The sequence below is a fragment of the Anopheles marshallii genome, chromosome 2, assembly GCF_943734725.1.
Source record: "Anopheles marshallii chromosome 2, idAnoMarsDA_429_01, whole genome shotgun sequence".
NCBI lineage: Eukaryota > Metazoa > Arthropoda > Insecta > Diptera > Culicidae > Anopheles > Anopheles marshallii.
Window position 1 is genome coordinate 79546067 of NC_071326.1, and position 20507 is coordinate 79566573.

Genomic DNA, 20507 nt, shown 5'->3' on the forward strand with positions numbered 1-20507 from the left:
ACCGGGGTCCCGTCGTTGGGTATCGTTAGCAGAAGACGAAGCACAACGGTACTACACTCCTCGCAAAAAATAACACACTTCAAAAGAACACGGAAAAGTGATTTGAAGCAAACAACAGCAAAACAAACGAAAAACCAACAACAAGAGCCGGTGAAATTAATCCCACGCGGTCACCTTTTTTTGTTCGGCTCGGTTCGAAGTGGAAGCAATTTAGCGTCTCAGACAAAAAAAAAGCAATGGTAGAATCGGGCACCATCAGCCGTACCAGCCCGGGTTCGGCATCGATCGTGGCTACTGGGGGCGTACGGAGCGGCATCCTCGAGACGCGTGTACGTGGCGCTTGGTATCGCGTATCGGTCAGCCTGGAAACGGAATATATTTCCGTCAGCCTGGATGAAGCGTGCGAACCGATCGATCACTCCACCACACTGAACGGCACATTAGGGTAGGTAGATGCAAGAATATGGTCCAGTTGGTTGTTTAATTCTTAATCGGATAAGTTTAATATTATAATAGTGTTCTCTTTTCTTCTAATCCCAGAATTACGCTTAGAGTTATGCAAACATTAAAAAAGAAATACGTTTTATATGTTTCCATTAGTTTGTGCAATTAAAAGTAATGAAATATAATTACTGGTAAAGTGCCAAAACAGGCCTATCTTTCTATTTTTACTTATAAAATACTACTAATCGTGACAACATATTTTGCTTTGGAATGAATAACGATTTGGTTTTGCAATTTGCGCCTAAAGTTAGGCAATTTCATTACTAAAATGGCTTTTTGTCGCATTGCAAGCATTTGTTGATCGTATTCCAATTATTAGTTGGTAAGTTTACTATATTTTCTCACAGTTGCACCCAAAATTAAGCATTTTTTGTGTCTAACGTGTAGTTGTCTACTTCTTACTCCGGATAGACGCCTATAGGTAGGCAATCAATGTGCATTAAGAAAGGATTAAACTAATTATCATTCAAATTTGACGATTAAACCAATTAAAATAGTATTTTATTCTTACTTGGAAGTGGATTCGATTAAATTAAAATTCCTTCCCTTTTAATTGTTCTTTAATGGGAAACATTGAACCATACGCAATAATAATTGTTATTATTTAATGCACCCTTACAGTTGGTCATAATTTGCAATTGCAACACGAACGTTATGGTGCATTTTAATGTGATAAAATAATTACACCAATCTATCTGCCCATTATGTTGCCGCGCTCTATCGCGAAAGATAAAACAGAAATGTTTGCCGTTTTGTTTGCCAAACATTACTTAGCCACAGTTGAAACACATTTTCACATTACTGCCATTGTACGGTGTCTGTATTTGTGGTAGGTTACCTGTGTACGTGTTTAAACGCACATTGCACACCAGTCGTGCTTCCTGATTGACTGATTGATATCGAATTTATTAATGTGGCCAACCACATCCTTTCCACTCCCAGCGCTTTTCTTCCCCCCGAACTGCGGTGTGTGAAGATCATGGGAAATAATGTCGACGTATGGTCAATTAAATTTGATGTACAGATAAAAATGCAATGCATGCAAATAACCAAACAACGAGGGCACACGCGTTGGTTGTTTGGTTGATTGGGTTTATCCGCGAAAACCGGTCACTGTATCGGTCATCAATTTGTAATGATATTGATGATTAAAATGTGTACCCTAGTTTGGGCATTTGTGAGGAGCGCCTGTGAAGCGACTACGTTCAACGATCGTCCCGAATAAGTACGAAAAGCGGGAGCTTTATTTTTCCTTTCCTTTTAGATAGTTAGTTTTCCGATGAATTTTTTTGCCGGTCCGTTTGTTTTCCCTTTTTTTCTTTCACTCCGTCCAAAGCAAACATTCAATTTGTGGTTGAATGAGGAATTTCCTTCACCTGTGCTTGCTGTTTGTGCAAGGAAAATGGCCGGAAATGGCAAAATTAGGAAGCACCGTGCAGCGAACGCGACACGGCGATGCTCTTCGGCGAACCTTGAAACATTCGCTCGTCCCATGGTGCTGTCTAGCTCTGCACGGTGTTGAAACAAACCCCGGTGCCGGTAAACGAACCGGCTCGCTCACTACAAGCGTTGATGAAAATTCTAAAATTGAGCATGTTTGCACGAGGGTAAGGTGAATAAAAATCGGACCCACGCTGAACGATTGGCGTTGGCCGGCTGGCCGCTCTGCGTTCGATATGCGGCAACGAGCCAGGTTTAATTAATCCTTTCACCGGGCAGCGACCCCGCCGGACCGATCCTTGTCGACCGACTGTCAATCGCATAACGCAGCATAGTAAACGAAGCTGTCTGGATAAACGAATTCTGTCTGCAGCATGCAATCTTTCGTGCCTCGGCATACCAGGATGCGACCTCGTACCGGCAGGCCGGTGTGTTTTGATTTGAACCCAGCTCGAATCGTCTTCCGTGCTCGGTTTGTGCGGTTTCGTTCCGGAAGGACACTTTTTTTTCTGCTCTGTGTGAGCAAGGTTTTGTGCAAAAGTTTGACCAGAAGCTTGCGATTGCGTAGATTGCGGTTTTTCGGGTTGTGTTGTGTGCAATCGAATGAGGTTGTTTCCGGTTCCTGTTTCCCGGGGAACCGAGGCTTTGTGGTTCACGTCCCGGTCGATTTGCATCATGGATTGTGGTTGCGGGCAACGAATCGGAAATGCAATCGGTTTATTGATGCTCCATTTTATTTCCCAGCCACAAGATGAAACGAATTTCTCTGGTGGAATTTTTGGGCAGCAATAGAAAATTAACAATATTTGAAATCGGATGCAAGTGGGAGTAATTTTTTCCCAAGATTCAACACCGAATATCACAAAAAATAAAATAAATCCACCAAGATAAACACGTTAAGCTTCGCCGAACGTGTCCCCAACCACTTGTTTAGGGGGTAATTTCAGTTTTGCAAGTGTTTTAAATTGATATCCTCATGGTTTTTCCGGGCACATTCAGGGTACTGCTGAAGAATTTCCATCCGACGTACTTCATTTACCGACAACACATTATAGAAATGCCTCTATAAAGCCACCGTAAAAGCATCGTTGCCAGGTGTTGGCCCCAGAAACCCCCAAAACGACCCTATAAACCACCATCCATCCACCGTCGTACGGGAAAGAAATCCAGAAGCCAACGTTTCCTACGTACTTTCCAACGTGTTGCGGCACACCATTTCGGCTCGATTCGGAAGCTTTCCTTTCCTTTTTTTTGGTCCTTAACTTCTTTGTGTGCGGGCTCCACAAATATGGCTCGTGCGCATGCGGTAAGCAATTAGGGTGGCCATTTACGGGAACCACCCCCACCATCATCGTGCGCTCCATTTTTATCCGAGCTGGTCAAAATGGACACGTTGCGTCGTACACGGTAGGTAGCTGCGGTACCTGTCTGTATGGAGGAAACGATTTCCAGTGCCCTCAAACGACTTTGGCGGTGTCGTACGTCTTTTGGACGTCGATTTTCCCGGAACTGGAATGTGGAACTTTTTTTTCGTTCTACCGCCCTCCAAAAGAAAATGGAGGTGCTTGAATGTTAGGGATGGCAGTTTTAATGAATCGAACCGCCGCAAAACCCCGAACATCCACGCCGGAGTAAAGGATGCGTGCCAATTCTGGCGCTCCCGCCCGAGCGGTGATGCAACGTGGTGGGAAAATTGAAAGTAATTGAAACTAATGGCTAATAAAATGTGCAAAGAGCGGTTTCGAAAATTGGCGTTTGCGATTTATAACCTTTTTGGGGTTGCGTGCGTGAATGGGATGCGTATATATATATATTTTTGGGCGCAAAGACAATGAACCTCCCCATAGTACCACGTCAAACGAACATGTGGAATTGAGACCGATTGGGTCAATAAATAAGTGAAAGTTTAGATTAAATTGAATTAAAATACTCATAGTTAATTTAAATTAAAAATACTCGTACATGCTTTTACCAAAAAGTACGAGAAATTTAAAATTGAATTAGAAACTTTTGTTTTAATCAATTCCTAATTGAAATTCAAATGCTGATTCTGGTTATTCACTTTATCACCTCGGTTTAACCCGAACTTTGCGCTCTACAAAACATAATCGATCAAAATTGACCAAAAATTGCCATACAACTTACTGGCATACTTAGTGGCGGATCGAACGATGAGTGGCGTAGGCAGCCGCCAAGGGCCCCTCCGAGCGGAAGGCCCCGGAAAAAGCTGTTAAGTTGGAAAAAGTGTATGAATTATGCCAGAAAAGGGCCCGAAAAACAACGCTGTAACCCTTTCCGTTTTCTGGAAGAGGTCCCGAAGTGTACCACAAGGGGTCGCATCCCTTATATATATATATGTATATATATATTAGGGTATTATAAAGCTCGTGGTGGTGCCACCATCAATTGGGATTTTTTCCTTATTAATCTCGAGGTTTTCATTCAATTTAAAGATTCATTCACATTCATGAATCTGAATCTGATTTACCCAGCACTATTTTTTACCATCTCTTACATGAATTGGACAAGACGATGTTGAAGTGTCAGGGAAAATTTCTTAGTAGGTAGTAAACATCGCACTAAAACTACTGTAAATGCTGCACTTTAGCTTAATTCCCTGCTTGTATAAGGAATACTGGCACTAACGACTCTCTTAAAATATTATGTGGTGACATTTAAAACAAGCTGTCTGCTTTAGTTTGAGAAACTATTTTTGGATGGTTTATTTCAGCTTAATAGTCTTCTGTCAATTGATTATAAATAATTAAAGCAGCACGTAATAAGATGCGTGCTTGACAATGAATTTTTCCTCACGTCTTATTGATAAACCAACCACGCGCGTGTGAATATTCATCGTGGTATTAAATAACCTTGGGCAATTCATTTATTTAACCACCATTATCCGTGTGCGTGGAATTAGATCGTCATCTTATCATGAAGCGGACATCGTACCATAAAAGTACGCTGGTGGAATGTTTCCAGCTGGGTAAACAACGGGAAGGAGAAGGGGGGAGGCATAAATATTGGCATAGAATTCCAGCCACGTCTGTCCGATGTTCCCAAAGTCACACACTTCACCGGCCTTTTGGGCAATCTTAATTTGATTCAATAGAACCCGATAGATGCAACGAAATAGAGGGGGGGAAAAAAGTACGCGACATATGGCAAAACGTGCAGCTGTGGGAACAGCACAGGTAGGAGATTATTTACCTATAATCCACTAGAACTCGGTCACGTTTTCATGCTGGTGTTCATCGGTCTGTATGTCACGAGGTTGTTTTGACAGTGGCATTTCCATTTTTCTTTCTTTCTTCTAACTGGTAGTGTCTATTCGACAATTTCCATGGCTCATTTCCGTTTCGCTTGCTGTCCGGTCCATTTCATTACGCACCGACGTGAAGAATGCTCTAGGGATTCTATGTTGCCGATGGGAACACTGCGGTTGAATATAGATGTTAATCAAGTAGCGACGAAAGTTGTCCAGCATTTTCATCTTCCCCCCACCCTCTCCCTCCACTACACACACACACACATATCTAACATTCCTTTCCTTTGAGTTTTCTTCGGGTTTTTGGAACTCGATGGTGAAGATATATCTCGCTAGCCGGGTGGGAGTTAACGGAGGTCGTCTCCCAAACCGCACATTTTCATACCCGTGTCCCAACATTAGACCGGACGCGTGGAGGCCCGTCTGACCACGCGCGCGCGCTCACGTATGTGCCTTCCATCGCTAATCACGCATAATTTCCTCCACAACACATGGGGAAGTAACACACTCCCGGTCCAACACGCATCAACACACACGCATATATGTGTTTTAGTAGCTAGCAGCACTAATTGAGCCATACCGTCATCGTGAAACATGCCGTGAAAATGGCACTAGCCCACGGTACAACCCCAGGACAGGAAATGGGTAGGGGAAAGATTAATAAATAATTACCGTCACTAATCAATTTTCCACCCAGCGCAACACGTTTTGCGGGAAAATTAATTGAATCCAGCACGCCAAACAGGGAATGGCCCTGGGGAAGGGAATGTATGTGTGGGGAGGGAGGGAGCGAGGGGGGGGGGTAGGGTAGGAATGTGAAATTTCATAACATATTTCATGTCGTCCCTTGCCCTATTTGGATTCCAGCCTGGAATGTGGTTTATGCGGTTGTGTAAACGCAGAATTGTAATTTATCTGCTTCTGTGCAATGCGGAAGCTTTTCTTTATTTGGAGGTGGAAAAAGTTCCTTTTAGATCATTTAATGCAATCCGAATCGATTTTTGCTTCACTTTTGGCGTGCGAAGGGAAAAATATATATATAATCCACGAAAATCCCTTTCCTTTCGTTCGAAGCTCTCATCTTTCCATTAGAAGAAGTTGTCGAAAATTTGTGAACAAGACCTTTTGCACCTCATCTACGGTGGGGAAGAATTGCTGGGGGAGTATTTGCAGGACGGGGGAATCAACCTTTCTTAAACACCCAAACTCGTGTCCCATTAATCCACTCAGCTGCTGCCACCCTTTATCGTCGGTTTCTGAGCCAAAATTATCACATGCACACACGGGACACGGTGGACGGTGTGTACGGGGCCAAAAGTTTTCGGAGCTGCCGATGATGGTGCGCTGGGAGGGTTCCTATTGATGGCGCTTGCTGGAAACTTTCACGGCCGCAACGGATTCACGCCATCCCAGCTTATTTCCCAGCGCTGGCGATGATGTGCACGAAATTGGGGATAAATTAAGGGAAACCCATTTTCTTTTCGAGGATTTTCGGGGCTGAGTTTGTTGAGAAGTGGTTTCGTGCTGCGTTTGCCACCATTCAATTCGCACTGAGTGTTGAATATTAAATAGAAAAGCTGCACCCCGGAAACTTTTGGCGCGCGTCTGGAGATGCCTGATGAGCGTGGTTTTGGGCGCTTCTTGGGACATTGTTTGGCCGGGATCGAATTGATTATAAATATTTCTTAACGGTTTTGATTAAACTGTTTTGTGTTTCTATTTTACGAATTAATCTTAAAATTGAATTCTTTTTCTTGAATTTTCTTAAAACTGGACTGAATTGAAACTAGAAATGGTCAATTTAAAATTTCAATTTTCATTTTCACTGGTTAATTACTAATCTTTATTAGATTCTACTTAGAAAACATTTGGTCTAAAATGTGTTTTATGTTGATGATTTTTAACAAAAGAAACTGTAATATGCGATCTGTTATGGCCGATCGCTTCCTTTCGAAACTTTTCCCTTTGCGCTGCAGAATAATTGGATGCCGCCCTTTACCGATTGGGTTGCGAGGTGCGGTTTGATCCGCTACCTATTAGAGATCCGACAGTTTGTCCAAACACTTTCAAACCGACACTTTTCCTTCCATGCCACCCTTCCTGGGAAGGTATTTTTCCCCGTAAGCGAGAGGAAAGTTTTCGATGTAATTGATGAAAACTATCATCCGCTTTGAAATCGAGTCCGCTGATTTCGTTCATTGGCAATGGAGTGTGCGGTTGGTGCATACCATTTCCGATTTGCCGTCGTGAACGGACGGGGTGAAATCGATTTATATTTGCTATCGGTAGATTTTTGTGTGTGATTATTTGCACTTAATTTAAACGAACGCATCTTCTGTTAAGAAATTTTTGAATTTTATTGACTATTGAGACAGAAACAACATTATTGCACACCCAATCAACATTGTGCGTGCCCGTTTTGCTGAAGCTACTAGCGGCATTCGACCGGTTCCGATTATTGTTCCGCATAGTTGCAGCAATATAGCACAAAAGCTGTCAGGGAAATATTCGCTGCCGGTCGATTTCCTGCGTCGTCCAGCAATATGGTTTTGGCATGCACGGTTTCAGCCACGGCTGCGAATTCCAATGCAACATTGCACTTACGGTACCTTTCCACCTTCTTTTCTTTCATTCTCCCATCACCATCGACCGTCCGGTTGCGTGCGCGCATCCCTCGCAGGAGCAACCACAGCGGTAACAATGGCTCGAACAATTCTTCCCAACCGTCGTCGGCGGGCGCTTCCGGGCCATCGATCCACTCGTCGGAAAACCTGAGCACCGGCCTGAACGCGTCCACACCGCTGACAGCAAACGGCAGCGTCAGCCTACCGAACGGGATCGTGCCCGGGCCGGGGCCGGGCTTGCCGGGCGGTGGCTTAAATGGCGATAATTTCCTCAACAACAACAGCGGCAGTGGGGGCGGTGGAAGCAACGGGACCGGCACTGGTACGAGCAACGCAAGCAGCACGAACGGTACTAATGGCAACACCCACAGCAACGGACCGGGTGCCAACAACAACCACAGCAGCAACAACAACAGCATCGACAACGGCATCGCCGAGATCTGTGACGTGCCGGACTCGGTGGCGAACCAGAAACGACATGTGAGTAGAAGCGGTGCGGGAGTTTGTTTGTGGGTCGCGCTCGGCGAAACCCTCCGCTCGGTGTCAATTTGGCCAATTGTCAGGCCACATTCCGTGTATGTGGGTTAGCGGTGCAAAAAAAAAAACCGAACCGAACCGAACCCGGCCGTGACCGGCAGTACGTAAACATTTTGGGCCGAATGGTTTGCTGGCAAAAGTGATGGACCCGTTTGTGGCGCCTCCACCGATGCCGGTGAACGGACGGAATGGAATTAGTTGGAATTTCGCAACAGCGAAATGGACTCGTTGCATTTCCAGACAGTGTGAACACCGGTTCTTCGGTGGTAGTACATTGGCGCACAGTGTAGTAGTTGGTGAAGAAGTGATTACAGTTGTTTGTTTTTATTGCACAATTTAACAGTAAACTTGTAGGAATTTACTTGATGTAGACTACACTGAGAATGTTCTACTGAGAGCTTGTTACCAAAGGCTTAATATTAGGAGGAGACTTTATTCGTAACAAAAGAGAATCAGTATATTTAATTTATTTTTAGCGAAAAGGGAAAAGAATAACACAGTTTATTGGGTGTACAAATAAGTTTTCTGTGTTTTATCGTCATAATTTCAAGCATTATTGTAAGAAGTTCATACAGAACTCTTGATTAAAATCTTCATCCATCAGGCAACAAGAACTCAATTTCATCCTTCTGACATAGTTTTGATCTCAGCCCTATAGACTAATTTACTAAACTTTGCTAAAAAGAAAGTATTCCAGTAAGATCTATGATCCAGCTGATCGTAACAAGTTGTAATCGAGAATCAGACAGAATCAGTATAAAATCTCAACTAGACGAATCTCCCGTACGCAGAACCGACTATCCAATTACGGCTAAATAAAGTGAACGAAATCCAGAATTTACAGCTTAGGTTCTCTTGAATGTGTTACCACTTAAGAATAAATTGAAGAAGATAGACCTGGAGTTTGTGGTCTAGAGTTAGAATCGTCAAATTAGACGATAGACCTAGTCTACCGTTCGCCAGGAATCCGATGTCCATTCGAAAGCAGTTTGTTGTATATGTCTTAAATTCTGCTTATTTATTTTCCTGACGATGAATGCTAGACGAGATTTGCTTCATAAAACAAGAAAACACTATCCATAAATGACCCTTTCTTTGCTGGTTAAGCTTAAAATGTCTAATACAATAATTTCAAACCGATGTTCTAATTAAAATACATGAGAAAGTCCCAAATCAAATTGCTCGATGGTTGAAGCGCTGTAGGAAATTTACTAGTTGACCGGTACTTTTTTTTTAGACAATGAATTATAACCTTTAACTATGTTTTTGGCAAATTTATTTCATTCAATTTCAATACCATTGGCCACTCATCAAGTTCTGTACATTATCTCCTTGGAGGTTTTTTTCATTTATTAAACTTGATTTGTTTTCCTTGGGATGCTGTCGCAGTGGAACGAAACTAAATCAGGATAGAAGATGGTGGAGTCTTCGTATTACTTATACAGAAAAAGCAGACACATTTGTGGACATTCCTTGAGGCCGGTGGTGACAAACTTTATAATTGTCCTTTAAAGTAACTTGTAGATCCAATTTTAGAAAAAAAGTTAAAGTAAATTATCTATTTAGCCAAGTACAGTCAGAGTTACAAATGAATTCCAAATGATTTAATAAGTGTTGGGATATTTATCATCCAAAGCACAAAGTTTGAGTGGACTTTGATTATTGCCCAGCAGTTACCTTTGTTAACTGCATAGGGCGCACTAGGTACGTTGTTTTAGATGAGCGTTGCTCTTACGGGAAAACTTCTGTTCACAATCCAACACTCGGGATTAATTGTCCACTAATCCTTTAACAACCATTCTCCAAACATCATAACTTTTCATCCCTTCTCTTCCCTTCTCCCAGGTGCGAGTCATCAAATCGGACAACAACGGGCTCGGCATCTCGATCAAGGGCGGACGGGAAAACCGGATGCCGATACTGATCTCGAAAATATTTCGCGGCATGGCGGCAGACAACGCGAAAGGGCTGTACGTTGGTGACGCCATCCTGTCCGTCAATGGGGAGGATCTGCGGGACGCGACGCACGAGGAAGCGGTACGGGCGCTCAAACGGGCCGGCCGCGTTGTCGATCTTGAAGGTAAGAATAGATTTTGCGAACCATCAAGTGCTTCCCGCGACGGTTTCGCTTTATTTGTTACCCGTGATGTCACTCCCCGCCACCGGATGTCGCTGTCAGGATATGGCCGGGGATACGGCACGTGGAACGTTCGAACGTGTTTGCTTTTAGATTTTGTTGCCATGGCGCGGTGGTTTCGTAAGCAGCTTAGTCAAAGAAGATCCGAATTGTAGCGAACGAATGAAGCGGGCCGGCTAATGCGTTCATTGTATTTCTCCACGTGCCCGGTCACGAAAGGAGCACTCCGCCAGGACACTGATGATGATGATTTTCGAAGCATTGTTACGGCTTAAGGCAAGTGATTATATTGATTGTAAAAGGGGATCCTTTTCTTTCACACCTTGCGAGTCCTAGCGCATAGCTCCGATACCCTCAGTAACAAAACAACACCATCCACGCAAACAACAGCAAAAAAAAAAAATCGTTTTGTTTTCAGTCAAACGCTTATTAGCGTAAGATGTGAAGCACATTGCCTACATTTGGGGGCTTTTCTCGAAACGTGACGAAAGTCATACGCTTCCACCCGCTCAGATGCGTATTTGGAATGCAAACAGTGGCAAGAAAACGTCAACAATGCCGCTCGACTGTGTGTGTTTTTGTCCACACGCACTTCCGTTCGCATCATATCCGGAGCGTGGCATAAATGGCTGGCACGTAATAAGACATTGCGAACGGTACGCCCGAAACTGACATACGGTTGCATAATTCAAACCCGCCGTGTACCTTTTGCCACCGGAGGTTTTTGTGCGCTAGCTGGGTGCCAAACAGCACAACAAACGAGTAACCGCAAGGCAAGCACTCGCCTGTCTGACAGGACGGGAATTGGAAAATCGTTGCCTGCATGTAACATGGGTGGAAAATTTTTACAAAAAAAAAAACACTGGACAGATAGAGTGAACGCAATGTGAAGTGTTACGCAAAAGCACGGAACGGGCAAAACAAAAAACCCATTCAGTATGAGTGGCATTGAAATTGGGTTTATGATTTATAAGAACGACCGACAGCACACAGCCAGAATAGGTAATGAGTGCGCACTTGCTTGACGCGAATGCATTGCAGGTCGACGTGTTTTGTTTTCCTTCCGTTGGGGCGCTCGCGAAGAAAACAGAAACCCAGGTTTGATTTTATTCTCCAAGAAACGAAACCTCGAAAGGAAAAAAAAACCGTACGGCAACTGATCCTGCTCGAGCAGCTCGCACTGATTAAGGATGCATTTAGCTTTGTTTGTTTTCATTTAGCTCCAATATCAATGGGTAAAAGCAGACAGAACAGAGAGAAAAAAACAACCACGGCAAGTTGGTGCTTTCCATTTCATATTTTATTCCACTTCGATATTTCATCCTTTGGCGAATCCATTCCGCGGAAGCACACGCGCTTAGCTCGGAGCGCAACGATGGGGTGGCCTGGCAAGGGAATTCATTTTTATTGTTTGTGACAGGCTTTATTTGTTTGTGTGTGCTTTTTTTTAGCCTTGCTTCGTGCTTTCTGTTTGTGCCATGAATCGGTTCCAGTGTGCATTTTTCTGCGTGCGAGAGAAACCTTCAACGTGGTAGATTATAACGTTGCTTGCGTTTCTGTTGCGTTGCTGCTCGTGCGTGCGTGCTGTGGCAACTCATTAGTTGAGTGAAGATGGCGGAAACATTATTTTGTGGAATTGGTTTTGTGCTCGATTGAACGCTGGGGACGCACGGTGGTTTTGATCGCCATGTGGATTGGTGGTATATCACAAAGGAAGATGATAATGTATTAGTTTGTACAATATGTTGATACAGATTATATTGTTTTTTTTCACTTTTTATTGTTAGAAAATACACCAATTTTTCCTCTTATACTTTACTTTAAGAATTAAATGCAAGGGCTCATAGCAATTTGCATATCGTTCGTGCAACAACTCTAGTAAAGAAGGTTAAGTAAAAAAGTTTTCCAAAATATTTTTATACTCGGATTATAATGGAGACGCATGGTAGTTTTGATCGACACGTGGCTTGCATTTATGGCACGAAGAAAAAATATCTCAAATTCGAACAGTTGGCTCTAATTTTAAGTTTAATTCAAATGCTTCAATGTTTTGAATGCTTTTGATCTAAATTTGTCCATGAGCAAAACTTGTTTTCAACGTATGTGGCAGTTAAGTATCGTCTCTGAAGGTTAATCCATGTTCCATTCATGAACTAAAATCACAACCACAAGGGTAAAATCCTGTATGTAGCACCGCAAATGAAACCACCATCGCATACGTACCAACCAGAGCTGATTGAAGAAGATTTCGCTTTCGCCAAAAAACCGCACCGTCGGTCTCACGCACTGTCACGGAGAACTCGTCACGTTGGGACGAAATTAAAATGTCGACAGAATTGAAACATTAATTTGCGGTTTAGGGCAGCTGGGATGCGTGCGAGCCGTTGGAAGACGGGGAGGGTTTGGAGGCAAAACTGGCAAAACGGAAATATGGCGCCTTAAGAACACGGTGACACAGTGCGCAGCATGTCTTAAGGAGCTCAACAGTTAGCCACAGACGTGACCAAATGTTCTCATTTGCCCCACCGACCACCCTCCCGGGGGTATGAGGCGAATATTATGGTGACCGTAATAAATTCTGCAGGCACCAGAATTAACCGCAAGCACCTTCTGCGATATGGTTCCGATATGGTGTTAGGAATGGTTTGGGCGGATGGGCAAGAAATATGCAAAACGCAACCGTGGAACCATGAAATTAAAATGTTTAACACTGGCACAAAAAGCAGTACGGACAGAATTTATGGTAATGGAAATTTAATCATCGTCACATTTTTCTTTGGCCAGCAATGAAATGTAGCAAAGGTTAAACTGCACACGGCGTAGGCATTTGTTCTGTGCAGATCGTCGCATGGCTACTGTGACACTTTAAATAATGAATTAACATTAACAGTAGCACGATCGAGACCTGGAAAGTGTTACTTTGACACCAGACACCAGACTAGATAAAAAAAATTAATCAAGTTTTCAGCAAAAAAAAAAACAACTTACCACTCTGATGACACTGACCACCACACCGACGGTGGCGCCCTCTTTGTTCAAACGAGTCAAACCTCTTGCATAACCGGCAGGATGTGTCAAATATTTTCACGAGTGCAGTGAGTCTGCAAAAAAATAATTTGAACTAAAAAAATGTTACTTCAAAGTAATCATCAAGTGTTAAAAAAGGAATTAAATTCTGTTTGTTGGAAAACATCTGTATCATATTTTTATAAGCATTATGTTTCTACTTGAACACACACACGCTTACACAAATTTTGAAAGAATATTTCATGCACTATTCAGGATATTTTACGTAATTGTTTCACTTTTTAAATAACTGGCCGATAAACCTGTTTCATACTTCTTGCGTTCACTTTATTATGCTCCACCAAAGCATCCAACCGTACCAAACTGCTCGACGTGCAATAATTATTCTTCATCGGCTAAAGGGAGTCACTGCAATTGCATTTGTTGCTCATAAATCTAATCACGATTGCTTCCAGCATTTGCGATCAGCAATCCATTTGCGTTTCTTTTCTATCATCAGCGTTCGTTACCCATTCTATTTCCATTACTAACAGCATTTATTCCATCAAACACTTATCCCGGTGAGTGTCTTCCTAGCACGCAGTTTGCTTCCGCTTGCCCAAACCCAGTCCTTAGCCGGGCGTAAAATTGATTACACCCGAATGGATTTCTAATGGTGGATGACCGGTATTGGATGCGACTTCGTTCACCTTGAAGCGGTTACGGTTACCCTCTGCAATGGCTCGCTCGCTAACGGGGGGGGGATTGTCCGATAGGTGAATGGAAAGATGGCGAGGCAAAAAAGAAGGTCACCATGTGGGAGGTTAATTAAGCTAATCCGATAATTGCTTCCTAACGAGGGCGCTTTCTCGCTGCTGGTGCGAGGGAAGCATCACACGCAAGAATCGTACGGTAATGGGAGAAGCGCTTTTTTCCCCCATCCAATCAGAATGGCTTCTTCAAACACGGGTTGAGGTTGTTTCTCGCTATAGCAGGATGCTTTTTAAAGTTCCTGACCCGGAAGCTCCGGTTCGAGATCCGTACCTGACAGTGTCATCCATTGATTCGCTTACCATTGAAAGCGGCGCACAAAGAAAGGACGGAAAACATAAACGATTTCTAGATCATGCTGATGTTTCACTTAGGAGTTGTAGGAGGGAAACATAACAAAGGCAACAAAAAAAAAATCGAGTAGCAAATGTGGTTATCCTTTTATCCTTCGCGTTGCGTAGGACCGGGCAGAAATTCCCGAAGGGTAATGGATTGAACAGTGTAGCTTGTTTGTTTGGATAGAAATGGTCATACACACATGTGAGACACTCCAACTTTCTAGGTTAGATAAACAAAATAAAATGCAATAACGAACAGGAATAGCGCAGAGAAAGATAGAGGAATGACAGAGAGGGAGATGAAAAAAAGAGATAGAGGGAGATAGAGAGAAAAAGGACATAATAGAGGGGCTGATAGTTTTAGCACGGAAAGGTCACAAACATGCCCCCGTGCCGGAAGAGCATCGAATCAAATGAGTGTTGCTGAGTGTCGGAATGCCACTTTGGGGACGCACCACCGTAACCAGGAAGTTATTATCCTTGAACTGGGGACACACGGACAACCACGAGCAGGACGCAGGTGACCAAATTGAATCAATTCCTCTCCTTACGGGTGTGTGTGTATGGGCGGGGAAAAATTTGGGCAAATCATTGAGAACACTCCGAGGACTCTTAACCGGAGAAGATGGGTGCCCCAGGTGGTATGGAGTTGGGTGGAGCGACGAATCGGAAATGTTTTCAAGTGCTAAGTGGCGAACGGTACGACGTCCGGTTTTTGCTGTTTTCTTTTTTGTATTTCCCCACACAAAGAGCTGTACCTTCAAATGGAACCACACAAATGGACCCCTAAATGATACAGTCGCTCTCACGGGACCTCTTCTCTTGGGCCATTTCGGTGCGGATGTTGCTGCAAATTTCGGACGGTGTCCTCGGGTAAAGGAAAGCATTTTTTTTAAGGGGTTGTTTAGCGAAACAGCATACACAACGAAAGTAAAAATGGCATGTGCTTTGGTTGCGTGTTTGGGATGATTCCTTTCAGATGCGATCCGCAGGCAAACGCATTCACAGCTCTTAAGATACGGAAAGATAGCTCGAATGGAGCATAGAAAGAAAATTGTGTTTTCGTTGCTTTCTTTTTTTTTTTTTGGTTGGGAATTCAATTCGCACAGAATTCTCGCGTGTGGTAGTTACGGAAGATCCCATTAACCCTGACTGGGTTATGGTACGACCACAACAGCAACACCTACTGCTCTCAGCTTGATGGGCTTTTCGCCTAGCTCCGGTGTTATCAACACCCGGGTCTGCGGGTTAAGGTGACCATTTCGGTAAATGTTTCGCCAATCGACCCTCTAACGGTCAGCAGGTGCCATTGAATGGCAGATACAGCCCCACAGCCACAGCGACTTTCGTTAAAGCCCGAACGATATCTCTTGCGACTAGCTCATCCGCCCCCGGTGTCGTTCACCAGGCCAATGAAGATGACCGAACTGCCGTGATTTTATTACGCTTACAATAAAACAGTGCATTTTATGGGGCCCAACTTTTATGGGACGCGCGATGCAATGGACAAAAAAACGGAGGAAATCGTTGTAAAGGTCTAACGTGTTGGGTCTTTGGATTGGTTTGTGGGAAACAATGGGAAACCCAACCCCCACCGAAACGCACCAAAGGGGTACTACACAAATCCGGAACCGGTTCCTTATCGATGGGTCGTAAATTATTCGCCCATAAAATGTAACTAGTGCGGAATCCGGAATTGGATGAGGAGTTTTTAGGGAATTAAAGATGACAACAACAATCGATTGGTGAAGCTTTTTTGTGCGGAGTTTGATGGGGAGTCAATGAGATACTTTTATACAAAGCACACAAACGATGGAAAACTTTACTCGAGTTAAGGCAATTTCAAAATTTTACGCTTGCCAATTTAAGCGTTGAAACTTTCCCAAAACATTAAGCTTTATATCCGGCAAGATAAAAACTACTACGCAAAGGGGGAGATAAAAATAATACATCGGATGATCCATAAAAAAATAACTTCACGCCAGCAATGGCCGTTGACTGACGCTAACCCTGGTAAAGGACCTTTATTCTCACTTTTTATCGCGTAATCTTTATCGTCCGGTTTCGCTAACTGTTGGGTGGACAGCTTCACATGCCCGAAGATGGGAAAAGGTTTCGCTTAGGTGACAAAAAATCTCCCCCAAAAAAACAGGGTCGATCTTTCAACGGAACGGCAAAAAGTGGACCAATAACAAATCCGAGTTTCCCAGCTACTCTTTTGCACCCTCGGATAGAACGGTGGCACCCGGGAACCGGTCAGTTCGGGTCCGCATAATTCAGGAAATAATAAAACCATTCTGCTGCACCCATTTATCATCGCATTATTTCCTTCCCGGGGAAGCGCTGGCAAAGATGGCGGCAGCGGAAAGCAAATAAAGAAAAACGCCATTCTTTTCGGGGGCGCACCATCCATACACGTCCATGTAGGGAAATCCACCGGCACGGGATGCAGTCAACGGTTCGCGCAAACCGATCGGTTGCCACTAGTAATATTTTGCTCAAGTGTACACAAATAAAAAAGTAGCATCGTTTCGCATAAAAAAAAACGAACTTCTGCGATGACAACAACCGCACAGCAAACACGCGGCAGGAATTGCTGCCGGACGACACTAAACATACACCCATGCACAATCCCGTAACGGGTAATAAAAATCACATTTCGAAGTACCGAACAATAAAAAATGTAAGCCATTCACAAACTGTGAGACACTGTGATGTATCGAATATATATGTATGTGATATTACAGTGTGATACGCTGAAAACCGGTGTTGAGTGCAGATGATACAGTGTCTGACATAAATATATAAACTTTGTTTTAAAATCTAAAGTTTAACTTTAAATTCACGAGAAAGGATAAAAGTTGTGTTGTAGTGAGCTAAGTAAAATACAAGAATATTTTGTTTTTTGGACCTGGTAGATCATCTACAAGATTCAATTATTTTTCATGTTTACAGTTTGAAAGTCATAGAAAAACTAAAAAGTTTTAAAAGAGACTTGCGCTATAGGAAAAATATTAAAATATTGACATGTGATGATCTTTGCTAAGTATTTCTAAACGGCCTATTAGGCTTAGTAGCTTGTGAGTTTATGTCTTTTGAATATTAATGTTTTTGAAACGGTTTTTTTTTATGAAACTCAAACCTTATAAGCTCATGATGCTGTATGAACTCCTGTATGGAAATATTTATAATTGGGAAACATTTAACATTTATATTTCATTGATTATTTTACAACTACAGCGGAGCGCCGATTATCCGGGCGTATTATTAGTGTCGGAAATGACAGTTCCAAAGGATATTTCAGTGTCAATTCCGGGCAATTTATTTTGGCCTATTTTGGAGAATTTCTAAGGTGTCTTAGTAATGTTCCCACGAATCATCATGATATAAGTGAATCAGAAGAAAGACAACATGCACCTGTAAACTTATTTGCGTTGAAATTATCGTAAATTAAAATTAATTTTTAAATACCATTTTGTTTAAAATTCTTCTCAGCAAAAATTGAATGTTTAAATCAAATATTTCTTAAAATTTTGAACAATTTATTTTAAGGATGAAATTTTGTAATACATTCATTAACTGTATATTTTGTAACTGTATAAAACTTACCGTTTATACAATTATGTCACACACTGTATGATGCGACTTTGAAACAAAAACAAAAAACAAATGGTTTAAAATGGAAGAAACAAAAAATTGTTAAGGAAATAACTCCCACAACCACATAAACTGGGAAGTGTTGTAGAGTTTTTTTTATTCTGCCTTAACAATTCTCTTGAGATATAACTAACACGATGTCCTGTAAGGATATTGTTTTTCCTTCTCTCATCAATAAAATACAGTGATGTATTTGGAAGAATGTGGACAAAGGAAATTAATCATTTCATCACTCATTGTACGTCTCGTTGCACGGGAGCTCGTAAATCTCTTCGTTGAGGTACCAATACCATCGGATGGTATTCTCACGCCGATCGATAACGTCTTCGATTTCTGCTAGTGTTGTAGTTGAAGTGGATATAGTTCATGGTTCAAAGACTGTATACAAGATGTTTCCTCGAAAAAATAGTATGAAAAGCTTATCAGACAATGTTATTTACGTGATTCTTAACAGGAATTTGCTACGCTATTCACGACGCTTCTTAAAATGTGGCACTTACACCTCATGGCACCAAACACAAAGCTACCCGAATTTTCCGAACATGAATCACACAGTTTTCAATTTACAACACAAAGTTCATAATCCCATCAAGAAATATCGCTACTATCAGCAGTTCAGAATAGTTCTACTAAAGATATTTCCATGAAAGTTGCCCGTAATAATAGCAGCCACCGCTCTTCGCCTCCCACCCAGTTTCTTCGCCGCTAAAAGTGTCCTTGTAAAAATAATTACAAAACGCTACGACAAAAGATGTGCAAAGTTTTCCCACTTTATCGCAAACCCCACGTTTGGAGTAGGAGAGAAAAATTATGCTGTTTTTTTTTTAGTTCACTATGCGCCTTGTGCTTGCCGCTTTGTTTCCTTTTTTTTTGCTTAGCTCCGGTTCCGTTCGGGTAAGGGAAATTTCATTGCAAATTGTTCTCTTTCCATCGACTGTGTTCACAACAAAACGCCATTAAACAATGGCACAACGCATCGTTCATTCATAGCGATGAGGGAGCTGAAGGGAGCGATTCGAACGCAAACCTCACGCCCGCCGGACGGAAGTCGTACACTCGGCATGTCCTCGAAGCAAGCGCGCAGGAAATGCATCGTGGTGCAGAATTTTTCGCATTAATGAAAATTTTAATTTCAATCGTCTCGCTCGCTCTTAGAATGGATGGGATTTCTTGAAAGGCAAATTTCGTCGCCCCCACCTAGTGAAGGGTCTGGATTTAGAGGGAAAGCACGGGTTGGCTTATTTTTGTTGCCACTTTTTTTCCACCCACTAAAAGTATACCGGAAGTAACGACGATGTGGTGAATTTGCACGCCAAAGTGCACCACTCGGTTTGCGAAAAGTGGATGAAACATAGCGCACGACACTTAAAATTAAAAGCATATACAAGTTGGTTGCCGCATCGTTGGCCAGATTTGTATTGCGGTGAAGCGTGTCCTGGCGCTCCAAAGTTTCTGTTCCTTTTTTGCGGTTGGCCAATTGTGGCAATCGGGGTGTGAAAATATGCACCTTTGCGAGTGGTGAAAAGGTAGCCAATTTGCTGTCTCGTTTCGTTTGGACTGAAGTCAAAAAAGGTTGTGAAGAATTCGTACATTATTAAATAAAAAAGGCGAACTGCTTGGTTATTAAATCGATTTTAATATATCAAGCGACGATCGCATACACTGCTCGAACAACTAACAATAAAGATATTTGTCCAGAATGTGCTTAAACAAATAGAGACGACATAAACCCGTGAATTGCACTACACTCCATTTGCTTTCTGTCCGTTTCCACTCCACTTTCCATAACTCCGACAGAGTTGGAAGCTGCAGTGGAAAGACTTTGTCAACGGTGAAGCCACCGACAACGCCTCCATTTTGTCGCTTGCCACTGGAAGCAAATCTTCCGTACCGGCATGATGAATGGTCCACCGCACGGTCGTTCGGTACATAAATCTTTAATTCTATCACGGCCAAACCTTTATCCAATGATGGATGAATGGCGAATGAGGAACAAAACGAGAGAAATGGCTGAAAGAAACCGGGCAGTTCAGCGCAGGATGACATTCGGTGGTAGTTCTTTTTTGTCTTCTCTCCGCTCTCCGGTGGTCTAGAGGTTGAAAGTGGAATCTCTTGGACCTCCGAAACCTCCGCACATGCACATGGACGGTGGACGAAACTGTGATTAAATTCACACCACTCGTACATGACAGCCCTTCTTAGGCAGTCTGTCCATCATAGGGCAG

General features: G+C 42.7%; 1 protein-coding gene across 1 annotated transcript in view; it reads left to right on the plus strand.

Moving 5' to 3' along the window:
• Window positions 1–236: 236 nt before the first annotated feature.
• The window catches only part of LOC128718871 (beta-1-syntrophin), a 64101-nt gene continuing 43830 nt past the window's right edge, over window positions 237–20507 (plus strand). The window contains exons 1-3 of the mRNA XM_053812486.1: window positions 237–445; window positions 7893–8316; window positions 10219–10453. Of these exons, the coding sequence (XP_053668461.1) occupies window positions 237–445; window positions 7893–8316; window positions 10219–10453 (868 nt within the window). The remainder of the gene's footprint in view (window positions 446–7892; window positions 8317–10218; window positions 10454–20507) is intronic.